Source organism: Gastrolobium bilobum, unplaced genomic scaffold, assembly GCF_033153095.1.
Source record: "Gastrolobium bilobum isolate Gb01-03AN ecotype WA unplaced genomic scaffold, APGP_CSIRO_Gbil_v1 utg18327, whole genome shotgun sequence".
NCBI classification, from domain to species: Eukaryota; Viridiplantae; Streptophyta; class Magnoliopsida; order Fabales; family Fabaceae; genus Gastrolobium; species Gastrolobium bilobum.
The window spans coordinates 212,610-225,180 of record NW_026896684.1 but is presented as its reverse complement, the minus strand read 5'-3'; the positions used below and the strand labels follow the sequence as shown (position 1 = coordinate 225,180).

At 34.6% G+C, this 12,571-nt stretch overlaps 2 protein-coding genes across 2 annotated transcripts; one reads left to right on the top strand and one right to left on the bottom strand.

Annotated features, from left to right (window-relative positions):
* Positions 1–2,053: 2,053 nt before the first annotated feature.
* Positions 2,054–6,938, top strand: LOC133301434 (alkaline/neutral invertase A, mitochondrial-like). Its single transcript, XM_061501061.1, has 6 exons — positions 2,054–3,111; positions 3,755–3,920; positions 4,120–4,331; positions 5,146–5,639; positions 5,924–5,972; positions 6,279–6,938. Exons 1-6 carry the CDS (start codon positions 2,332–2,334, stop codon positions 6,603–6,605), a joined length of 2,028 nt encoding a protein of 675 aa, XP_061357045.1. The 5' UTR covers positions 2,054–2,331; the 3' UTR covers positions 6,606–6,938.
* Positions 6,939–7,945: 1,007 nt separating this feature from the next.
* On the bottom strand, positions 7,946–11,896 carry LOC133301435 (gibberellin 2-beta-dioxygenase 2-like). Its single transcript, XM_061501062.1, has 3 exons — positions 11,526–11,896; positions 8,639–9,008; positions 7,946–8,200 (listed from the first exon to the last, which is right to left on the bottom strand). The coding sequence occupies exons 1-3, from the start codon at positions 11,894–11,896 to the stop codon at positions 7,946–7,948; spliced, it is 996 nt and encodes a 331-aa protein (XP_061357046.1).
* Between the last annotated feature and the right edge of the window lie 675 nt (positions 11,897–12,571).

Below are 12,571 nucleotides of genomic sequence, written 5' to 3'. Positions count from 1 at the left end.
TTTTGCTACATAGTGTAGCGAATTATCCCACATGGCATTCTGAAAAAATTTACTATTGATGTGACAGTCTGATAACTTTGTTAGTTAAATATGACAAAATGGTCACTGTTCCTTGATACTATATGCTGGTGTATCACATTTAATATTATAAGGCCCAACGCTAGTACGAACCAAGAAGGACTTTAATTACATTCTGGTTGGTCAAGCCTAGTAACAGAAACTCAAGAAGAAGAAACAAGAAACCAAACTTCTGTTCTAACAAATTCGCCTTGTTGGGCCTCGTCAGTTCTCATCGCTTGTCTTCTTTACATTGCAAATTTTTTTCTATGGGCCTAATGAGGCCCAAGGATGACTCGGACATGCTTCTGATGGATTTGGAGCTGCGTGTGGCCTTTGATAACTTCGCCTCTGCCGTAACGTAACGTCTACAAAAGAAGTTTTGTCCATAAAAAACGCGAAGACGAGACCAGACACGCGTTTTTCTTACGTGCGACAAACAACGCATTTCATCACGTGGGAAGGGAGAATGAAAATATCGCGATATTTCAGGCAGATGAGATATTTTAACCTTAGGAATAGGAATAGCAGAATAGTCGGTTATCCAAAAAGAAAAAGAATGAGCACAATAGCCAATAAGAAGAGACCACGTAGCTAGTTACACGGCTTGTGAAGTGGGAGTTCTGTCACTTCTGTGTGCTTTTATTGCTTTTCACGCTAAAGAAATGGGAAAAATTGGCTGGGTGGGGACCACAACCCACTGTGTGATCCATTCAAAAATCTACAGTACCGGAATATCTGGTTAGACGATTATACCCTCAGATATGGAGAACATGGCTATCCTCAACACGTCATACTTGCTTTTGTTACCCCAACTTGCCCCTTTGGAGTGGATACTTATTAAAAATTGGAGTAAATTTTTTTTTTATTTTCAGCAAATTTTACGATACCTACTTTAATTTTAATAAATAAAAAGATTTTTTAAAAAATTTAAAATGTGATCTTTCACAAATTTAAAAAAAATTCACATTAATTCATCAAAAATATTAGAATAAGTTCACTTTAAAATTTTTAGAAACTACAAATAGTCTTTTTATTTATTAAAAACTAAAGCAGATATTATAAAATTTACTGAGAATCTAAAATGATATTTACTCTAAAAATTAGTTTGAAAAAGAAAAGAAACCCAGCCTCGGAATCAGAATACGTAAACTTGTGGAGAAGGATTGAAAATATACGGACCTAGAAAAAGACATCCTAACCAAAATAAATACGCCTTAAACAAGGATCATGGACATCACATATGAAAGGAAGTCATTGCTCCACCACAGTTAACTTGAATCAGGGTATAAGTTATTTCAAGTGAATCCCAAATTACATTATTTTGAACGGGGAAATGTTGTACTTATAATTTTTTTTATAACCTCTTGTAATTATATATTAATATTGTTGATTTTCATCAATTAACGATTATTATTTTCACAAATTAAATTCATTAATTAATTATTAATTCACAATAAATGATAACCGTTGATTGATAAAAATCCACGGTATTAAGATATGGTCGTAAGAGATTGTAAAAAAAAAATTGTAAGTATAACATTCTTTATTTTAAATTAATAGAAAATGTTTATGTAACTTTGTTTTTTTTTTTTATCAGAATTTTACTGAAATATTATTTATTAATTTCTCTAAAATTATAAAAATATCATTCATTAATTTAAAATGACATAATTTTAAAAGTGACAGGAGATAAATTATTTTTCCGTATATTATTTGTAACATGCAACTGTTTTGTTTTTTAATAGTTAATTTATCTTTAATTACAAGTGAGACTAGTTAATTGGTCTTAAATGGCCTATAAGCTGCAAAGGCTATTAGTGTAAATCAATGGTAACCCAAAAATTGAACATGTTGCACGTGGTGGGATAATCACGTAATCACACCTGTTTCGGAAGCTACTCTCTCTCTCCCCCCCCCTGCGAACTTTCCCTTCTCAAAAGCTTATAAATTGGTATTTCGAGTTTCGTTCTTCATTTCTGCAAATCTCAAACACCTTTAGCTGTCTGATTCAATCCACTCGATCTCATCATAACCATCATTTCCTCAATCTGTAAGTAAAGCTATATCATTGTAAATTTCCATTCCCACTCTTAGTTATAAACTTAGAATCTTCCCTTTCTAGATTTATTATTCTTCTTCTTCTTCTTTAATTTTCCCCATACAATTACATATTATTTCCACACAAACAAAGAGTCGTAAATAACTAAATTATTGATTTTTAATAGTTCCAAATTGTTTCGTTTTCTGGGGTGTGATTATTTGATCATACAAATGACCACTGGTAGCTGTATTGGAATCTCTACCATGAAGCCTTGTTGTAGAATCCTAAGCAGTTACAAAAGCTCGTCGCTTTTTGGGTTTTCTCCAACCAAGTTTAATGATTCAACAATCATGTGCATCTTGTCCAAATCACGCCATCCCAACTCAAGCAATAGCCATAGATACTACACCTTTAATACTAAGATTGTAGGGTTCATACGTGTGACCAATCAGAATCGGAGAGATTTTAACGTTTCCGGTTCAAATTGGGCTCATTCTAGGAATTTTAGCACTAGTTTTTGTGTCAATATTGGTAGTGTTAGGCCTAGGGTTGTTTCGATGATACCGAATGTAGCTTCAGATATTAGAAACCATTCTACATCGGTTGATTCTCATGTTAATGACACAAGCTTTGAGAAGATTTACATTCAAAGTGGCTTGAATGCGAAACCATTGGTAATTGAAAGAATTGAGACTGATCAAACTAAATTAAAGGAAGTCTCTGAAGAAAGACATGACGGATCATATGTAAATATAGATATTAGTGAGAATAAGGTTGAGAGGGAGGTGTCTGAGATTGAAAAGGAAGCTTGGAAGTTGCTTCAAGGTGCTGTTGTCACTTACTGTGGGAATCCGGTTGGCACTGTTGCAGCTAACGATCCTGCTGACAAACAACCACTGAATTATGATCAAGTCTTTATCCGTGATTTTGTTCCATCAGCCCTTGCCTTTCTGCTCAATGGTGATGGGGAAATTGTCAAGAATTTTCTACTTCACACATTGCAATTGCAGGTATGTTATGGCCTTAACAGCTCATTTAGATTTTCACTGCATACCTTTATTTGCTGTTCTTCTACAGATTAGTTTCTCCTTTAGAATGTTTGAAGTTTTGATCATGCTTTTGGAAATAAATGCCCTCATTTCAGATTTATAACTTTTAAAGACTTCTTTCTGTAAGCACTGCTAATTTACATAGTGTTTAGTCTGTTGAGATGATGCAGTTTAGTTTTGTTGCCACATAGTAAATGACAGATGATCCTGCCTATCTAATAATTGATAGTTCAACGGGTTTTAGGGATGGATTGTTTCTTCTATGTGAATAAATGAAAAGATAAGGCATCATATCTCTGGTTATCTTTGTTACTTTTCTCATTTTGAATTGTCTGGTGTTAGACGTCACTGCTGAAATGTCTAAATACTCCTAACTCTATAAACACATATCATTTTTTCATCATAACTCCTGGTAAGTGCCTTGCTAGCTTGTTTTGCTAACATATATCTCAAACTAAACATGTAACCAATGAGTAGGAGGGAAGGAGTATCATTTAAGGTGTTGTCAACAAAGGATGTTGATGAAGCTGTTATGGGGTTTAAGTTAATAGCTCTTGGCACACTTGTTCCTCTTTTAATATTTTGATTCAAATCAATTCGCCAGAGTTGGGAGAAAACTGTTGACTGCTACAGTCCAGGGCAAGGATTGATGCCAGCGAGCTTCAAAGTTAGAACTCTGCCTCTTGATGGAAGCAATGAAGCATTTGAAGAAGTTTTGGATCCTGATTTTGGTGAATCAGCTATTGGCCGTGTTGCACCTGTTGATTCGGGTAAGTTATTTGTTATCATGGAAGCTAGGGCATGGTTCTATTCCATGAAACTACACTGTCATTAATATGTTATCCTCTTTTCCCAGGAGAGTCTTACTATCTTTTTGCTTTTCAAAAAAAAAATTCACATCACTTCTTCTTTTTACATTCCAGCTTAAGGCCAAAATCTTAAAGCTTATGTTGAATACTTTGTTAACAGGATTGTGGTGGATTATATTGTTGAGAGCATATGGGAAGCTAACCGGTGACTATGCATTGCAAGAAAGAGTGGATGTCCAGACGGGCATAAGACTGATTCTTAAGTTGTGTCTAACAGATGGATTTGACATGTTTCCTTCTCTATTAGTCACTGACGGTTCCTGCATGATTGATAGAAGGATGGGTATTCATGGTCACCCTCTTGAGATCCAAGTAAGCTGTTTGCTCATTATCACTGTATATGTTAGGAAGTAGAAATCATCTAGTATTATGCCCTTTAATGGATTGGTGCTAAAAGGGGAATTCTTTCATGGGATAATATGCTTTCCTGCTCTGTATTTGGAGCAGCATCTTCTTCGCTCAGTTAGATTCCTTGTGCAAGAACAAGTGATGTCACTGTAATTCAAGAAAACTTGTGAGCCTTAGATTAAACTATGATCAGGAATTCTAAAACGTGTTATTTTTCTTTTACTCACTGTTGGAAAATGATTGACATTACTTTTTATATTAAAACTGGTTCACTGTTTTAGAGCTTTCACAATTGTGCATTACTGAATAGTTTCTGCTTACTAAAACATCTTTATACAATTAATTTTAAATTGGATTGGGTTAGGTTGTGGCATGGTGGACTGTCTGCCATAACCTTTTCCCCATGTCTCATGGGGAAAGTTTTGTCTGTGCATTCACAATTATTCTGTATTATGTTAGATGATTGATAAGTCAAAGGTGAATTGGGAATTGTTGGTTAGGCATCTTTGTTCAAAATTTAGATCAGAGATTCAGAATTTTGAACCATAGTTGTCTTTCCTCTTGCAATGATAATGCCATGTAACATGTAATACTTGTCTGGAAGAGACTTAGGATAATAACTAAAGCTAGTGACCTCCAAAATGGGTTAACTTTTTTATCATTGATTGAGTTCTATCCCTTGTTTCCTTTTTCTTACATGTTGGATCCTTCCTGTCTGAATACATCCCTCTTTGCTTATAAATTTCTCTTTGTGTGGTTTTGAATTGTACATTTGCAGGCATTATTTTACTCAGCTTTACGCTGCTCTCGCGAGATGCTGATAGTCAATGATGCAACTAAAAATTTGGTGGCTGCCATTAGTAATCGCCTGAGTGCACTCTCCTTTCATATGAGAGAGTATTATTGGGTTGATATGAAGAAGATTAATGAAATTTATCGCTACAAGACGGAAGAGTATTCTACTGATGCTGTCAACAAGTTTAACATCTATCCCGAGCAAATTCCTTCATGGCTAGTAGACTGGATCTCTGAGGAAGGTGGATACTTCATTGGCAATTTGCAACCTGCTCATATGGACTTCAGGTTTTTCACAGTTGGAAACCTTTGGGCCATTGTTTCTTCTTTAGGCACAACAAGACAGAACAAGGGCATTTTGAATTTAATAGATGCTAAATGGGATGATCTCATTGGTCAAATGCCCCTCAAGATATGTTATCCGGCGCTGGAGGGTGAGGAATGGCGTATAATCACTGGCTGTGACCCCAAGAACACGTAAGGCTCTTTAAAATTTCTTTTCCTTTTTGACATGGTTGTTATTTTAACTAAGAGTAATGCTACAGCGACAACCCTTTTTATACAAACTCAAAATTGTGTCATGCACACCATTGAAACAAACAGTCAATGATCCAATATCTTGACAGAGATAGTTGTGATATGTTGTATCACAAGGTTTTGGTTGTTACATTACTCTTTCTCAAAATATCTGTTTGCTATGTGCTCCCTTTCCTGCCATTGGAAGTTACGTACAATAATCATTTTCTGTAAACTGCTTGCAGCCCTTGGTCATATCACAACGGTGGATCTTGGCCGACACTTCTCTGGCAGGTGAGCTTGATATTTCTGTAGATAATTCATTATTTTTTTTTAGTAAATATCAAATGCCTTTGTTTTGAATTTATTGTTTAGACTGATAAAGCAATTGGAAGCCTATTATATATCTCCCTTTGCTGAAGAGGAAACGAACTCTATGTCATTGTTTTATTTCTATTTCTCTTTTTCAATTATGCTTACTTTGTCAAAATCCAAGAAGCAATGACTTCCTATTCAATTGGTCGCTTGAAGCCTTTGGATTTTCAAAGAGTAAGGCTCTTCTGTCTTAATGAACTGACACTTTTCGTCTTTAAACTTCAGTTCACGCTAGCCTGCATGAAGATGGGAAGGGTTGATTTGGCACAGAGGGCTGTGGATTTAGCAGAGAAAAGGCTTTCTGTGGATAAATGGCCAGAGTATTACGATACCAGAAATGGAAAATTTATAGGCAAGCAATCCCGGTTGATGCAGACATGGACAATTGCTGGTTTCCTGACCTCAAAGATGCTTTTAGAGAATCCAGAGAAGGCATCCTTGTTGTTTTGGGAGGAGGATTTTGAACTTCTTCAGAACTGTGTTTGCATGCTTAACAAAACTGGTAGAAGGAAGTGTTCCCGTTTTGCTGCAAGATCTCAGATTCTTGTTTAGTGACAATTAAGAATCTCTCCATACTATCTTCTTCAGTCTCTGGCTCGTGGCAACTGTTGGGGAGGAAACAGTGTTACCGTTTGTACTTTCAAAGTGTCCGAATTCATTAATGAATTGGTTGTCATGTTGTTTAGTGACAACGGCTAACTGTGTAACCTAGTTCCGTTGCATCATTAATTATGCGGTGTAACTCATTCCACGTAGATTCTACTTTAACTGCATCTGTTATGTCGCTTCACTCTGTATCAGATTTGAGCAGTATCCACATTAACTCTTTCATTTATTTATTTTGTTTAGTTTTTTTTTTTAGCTATCCATCTATATATTTATTTTTCAATTAGAAGTGATGTGTAACTGCATGCCCCTTTTGGTAATCGACGAACCGGGAGGGTTTCGGATAATTTATAAGTGTTAAGATTTCCATGTCTATTTTGTTTTTTTCTTTTTCAAAAAGAGTAACGTATCATGAATTATTTACACAGTAGTTTTGTATTAGATTTGTGATCTATCACATGCAATTAATTACGCCAAAACTTAAGTTGTTTCGTGCTGTTATAAATTAGTTGTTACCAAATAAGGAGGACGAGCAAACATTGACAAGATCTTAAGTAAAATCAGAAGGGAATTAATAAATCGTAAAATGTAAAATCGTATTGTAAAAAAATCGTTTGAAATATTAATAAAATCATTTTGATGAAAAAAAAAATCATAAAATCGTAATGATAAATCGAGATTTTAACAACAATGAATATTGGTAAAACTCACACGTTCGAAGTTGGAAAATAATCTTTTGCATACAAGGCCGTGTGATGTTAGGTTTTACCAAATAAAATTGCTGATCTCCCAGTATCTCTACATAGGTTGTTTTTATATACTTTGTTTAATGTTCATCAATTTGTTTTTAATTAATATAGGAATTTCTATTTTTATTTTTTTAAAATGTGCTTGTGAGAAGTGTGTGACAATATCTGTGCTCAAATAACATTAATAATGATTCATGAGGGATCTGTGTAGATGTTTACGTGTTCTCCTTCAAAGAAAGTTTGATACAATTAATTTTTGCAATCATGTAAAGACACTAAAAACAACGAATCGGAATACAGAGAAACTTCAAGAGAGAGAGAGAGAGAGAGAGAGTAATTGATGATTGAAGAACAGAAGTGCTAACTGAGTTTAGATGGTTGAACAGTAACTTTCATAGGCTTGTAAAGGGTATGAAAAAATAGTTGGCAGATTTAGGCAAGCATACCACCTCCGAAAGGACACCAAAACACAAAAGGGGAAGAAGGTTGACATTTTGGTATTGCAACAAAAACAACTTTTCACTGCTCATGAGCTGATTACTCTAATTCTTTGCAGTTTCTGAAAAGGTCAATGCGGCTGTCTCCAAGCCTCAGTGAATAGGTGGCTTTCTTATAGTCGGCCCAAGTGAATGGTCGGAAGAGTGAGGGCCTCTGTGGTGTAACCATAACTGGTGGAGCAACAATGCATGCATTTAGTGGTGGAGCCCCAAAATATGCCATTGACATTCTTGATTTGTATGAGTTCGTCATTGCCCTGTGTCTCACGCTCACAAATCTTCCATTTGTCATCACCTTACACAACACCACCCACTTAACCAATCAGTTTCTTTTTTAGTTCCAACTCTTCCACCAAAGTTTAACCGTGTAACTTGTCATCAACCCAACATTATATCTATATATAAATTCCTATTTTAGGAGAAAAATAAAACCGTCTCTACTCATTTTACAATTTATATACAAATATTATAGGATAATCCAATCATTAATAAGAGAATATTTTAATCCCAGCTTGTTAGCACATTTATTTATCTGATTAATTGATGCTGTTGAAATTCAATCCAATAGTGTGTGGTAAAAAAGCAGCGATTCCCATAAAGTATTGGTGCTAGCTTATAAAACAGGCCCCCCCCCTAGTCCCCCCCTACCCTTAAGCAAAATAAATCAAGGGTTGTGGGGTTTGAAAATAAAGCATTATAAATAGAGAGGGTAGGAATAGGCATAGGAACATACCTCAAGTACATCACCCACATTAACACAGAAAGCTGAGGGGTCAGGGTTGACTGGGATCCACACCCCATCTTGAAGAGAGATTTGGAGACCACCCACGTCGTTGGATCTAAGAATGGTCAAAATCTGAGGGTCAGAATGCTCCCCAAAGCCAACTTTGCTATAGTTGTAGGAATGAGACTTGTCCCTATCCTTGCAGTCTCGATTAAGTATAGGTGGGTAGTGATTGAGCCTCAAGACTGAGTCACTATCAATATCCCTTATCAACCTGCTGAAAACCATTGTATCAGGGACCCCCAGGCCCTCTGCCATTAGCACCAAAATTTCACATGCTAGCTCCCTCACTGCTTCTGTGTAAGCACTCACCGTAGAGCTGTCATGTGCAATCACACAGTAATATACTCAGAAACCTATAGCTATAACAGCTGGTAGTTTTGTTCAAAGCAAAAGCAAAAGCAAAAGCAATGCTATTGCTCAGAGAAGGAGGAAACATAACTAGTGTGTTTGTTTTGCAATACAAATATTTGGCAATTAAGGAAGCTAGCAATTATAAACACACAACACAAGACACTACTTTTACTAGAGCTAGCTGTGAAGTGCAGGTGAATCTTTTGAAGTAGCAGAGTGTGGTTTTTGAACTGAACTCACGCTCTGCCACTGCCACTACTTAATCTGGGTCTGACTCACTCACTGACTAGTCACTGCATTGCCTGCACCTGGCTCTTTTCTCTTCTTGCTTTGGATATTTCGTAAGGAAATTAATTACAACCTTTTTTTTAACACTTTTGGGAAATACTTTTTTTCTTTACTTATTAATTTAATTTCAGCTTTTACATTTGATTTGATTGAACATATTTCTGATATGTCAATCTGAAGCTTCAACCCTTTAACCAAAGGATTTTGTTATCCATACATTTATAATTAAATTCACACATTTTTTCTGGGCACTGTATTTCTCATTTACGATAGATAAAATTATTTTTTACACACATACATAAAATTATATAAAGTCACATAAATACATATGAAAAGAAAAGAAAAGGAAAATTACATAAAATCTGTATATTTTTATGAGTTTTATTATTCTTCTTCAACATAAGATAGGTATCTTATGTTGTAGAGATAAAATAGGTGGGTCCCACCATTACAAGAAAAAAGAAAAAAAAAAAGTGAGGTATGAAAATCGAAAGTGAGAGAGTAGGAGAAAGTAATCTTACGTAAAAGGAGAGTAATATTTCCCTATTTTTATATGTATAAAAAATAAAAATTATTTACTACAAAGTGAAATTACTTAAACCCTATTTTTATTGGGAAAAGTGTCTATCATTTAAAATTACACAACTTACATCATTTCACTCTCACAAAGAGGTGGGACCCACACTTTTATTTTTTTTTGTCAACTCTCTCTCCTCCTTAATCTATCTCTTTCTCTCTCTTAAAATGACACAACTTTACATCCTTTAAAATTATACACACTTTTCCCATTTTTATTACACTTATTTTCAAAAGTAACATTTCTCCTCTTCTATCCAGCAAAAACATTTATCTTGTCCAAACGGTATAATTTTTCTACCTTTCCTTCTCTGATTCTCTCTTTCTTTCTTTTATATAACCATAAATGAATTAATTCAACACACTAGTTCTGGCGGATGAGTGTTGACATGACCAGAACTTTCAGGAAAAGAGGTGAAGTATCTCTGACATACCATCCCCACCTCCTAGGAGTACCTCTCTCTCCCCCCCATAGTCCCATGTGCAACATACATGAATGTTTAAAAGCCCACGTTTCCTAAACTTTCTCCCATGTCTTTTATTTCTCTACTTAAGCTAAAAAATGATTTCATAAATAAGTTCAAATTTTGTGATGTTTGCAGGACATAAAATACATAAAAGTGTGTGTGTGTGTGTTTTATGTGTTTAGGAAAGGATGACAAAAATTAAACCCTCCATGAATATACCAAGAAAAGCCTTCGTTTCTCACTACTTAGCAAACTGATAAAGAACACATGTTGTTGCTACTATAAACGCTGAAATGCATTAGAAAACTTTTATTCTCGATTGACCATCAATATAGTAATCGAAGCTAAAGTCTGGCAAGGCATTTAAAAATTGAAGTGAATAAGACAATTGAAACTTATAAATTCAGTTCTTAATATAAGTCTTTAAATTAAAAAAATAAATGCTTTGCATATGATCGTTCGAATACCATTTTTGTACTACTCTCAACCAAAAGAAACATACAAGTCGTATAGTAAACAAATAAAAGTAAAAGAAAAACAGCAATATAAACATTTTCTAAGCCAATAAAATGAGATTACTGTTCACATTTCCCAACCCTAACATGTGGTTATCGTTAAAACTAGATTTGAAGTATGAATAGTACTTTTGAGGCAGATATCCAAATAATAATATTATTCCACGGATTTCATTATTAAGGTTTGAAAAAACAAATTAATAGAGCTATTGACAAGCTCAACTTGTAGCATATATAATGCAGATTGACTGCTTGCAATATATGCCATTGTTTAAAGAATGGTTGGCGGGGAAAACGTTGAAACTCTGAAGCATCATTCTGTCTCCGTTCTTTGCTGGTCATATACAACTCATAGGAAGGTGGTACCAAAATGAAACATTATAATAATTCATGGAACTGATATTGTAACCGGGTATATACATATATGCTGGCACTAACTTACTAGCATGGTCCATAACATAACAAAAAGAAATACCAAATATGTATGCATGAACTTGTCACAAAAAAAGCTATAATATTCAAAACCAAGAGCATGATGGTTCAGGGGCTTTTCTTGAACCAAAACATAAGATAATAAATGTTATAGTGTGTGGGATAATGCCAGATAGAAAAGTACTCATGAATGCTCATATATACCTGAAGTTTGATGGGTCAATATTGGATATGCTTTTGGATATCTGAGCAATGGATGGAGTTGTAGCATTGAGGAGAAGGTACTCGACCTCACCCATGTCTCCATTGAAGCCTATGTTCTTGCAGCCATAAACAGGTGCAGCCATTTTCTTTTGGGTACCTGGTTTTGCAAAGAAACTAAACCCTGCTTCTTCCATTTTGGCTATAGTTTCATGGCTGATACCATGGTTGATCACCTTGAAGAAACCATACTCTTCACACGCTTTCACAATGAGCTTTGTTACCTCTGACCTTTCAGCTGTAAGGTCTACTATGGGAAGATCAGTGGGTAAAATCCTTTCACTCCTGATTGGGTTTGGAGAAGCCAACACCATATCTAATCCTCTATGGAATTAAACACACAATAAAAGAGTGAAAGGGAACACAAGGTGTTGAAAATGGAAAACTCGGGTTGGTTCTTCTGAATCTTTTCTTGTTCCTTAACTAGTATAGAACTTGGAGCTAGACATGTTAATGAGTTGGTAAATGGTGGGTTATATATATGAGGAAAGAAAACTAGCTATAGAGAGAAAGACAGAGCGAGAGAGAGAAGGGTTGTGTGAAATATGAAGAAGAGAAGGAAGGTAGGGAAATATGATCTACAATAATGGGATATTTATACAGCAAGAATGTGAGAGAATCTACAGGAAGGAACGAGATTAAAAATATTAAAAAAATGTAAATAATAAAATCATGATAGTTAAAATTGTTGTCCCCACAGTTTTAAAAAAATTCACATTAGTCTATTAAAAAACTAAAATAGATTCATTTTATATTTCATACAAACAAGATGATTAATTTTTTATTTTAAAGAATTAAAATGAGAATTATATTTTTTTATTAAAGATCCAAAAAAAACTTTACTCTTATATATATAAATTTTAAAGAATATATAATATAATTTATAACAATTTATAAATATAACTTCTCCTTGGTAATCTAAGTAAAAAAAAAATTGTTGTTGTTTAATGGGGGATTGGTGAATTTATGTACTTTAATGAAGTACAACT

Coding starts and splice junctions, on each gene's coding strand:
- LOC133301434 (XM_061501061.1), top strand. CDS start 2,332: ATGACCACTGGTAGCTGTATTGGAATCTCTACCATGAAGCCTTGTTGT. Junction 3,921..4,119: donor TGTTGCACCTGTTGATTCGG/GTAAGTTATTTG, acceptor CTTTGTTAACAG/GATTGTGGTGGATTATATTG. Junction 5,973..6,278: donor GGCCGACACTTCTCTGGCAG/GTGAGCTTGATA, acceptor TTTAAACTTCAG/TTCACGCTAGCCTGCATGAA.
- LOC133301435 (XM_061501062.1), bottom strand. CDS start 11,896: ATGGTGTTGGCTTCTCCAAACCCAATCAGGAGTGAAAGGATTTTACCC. Junction 9,009..11,525: donor ATTGACCCATCAAACTTCAG/GTATATATGAGC, acceptor TGCACATGACAG/CTCTACGGTGAGTGCTTACA. Junction 8,201..8,638: donor ATGTGGGTGATGTACTTGAG/GTATGTTCCTAT, acceptor GTGTTGTGTAAG/GTGATGACAAATGGAAGATT.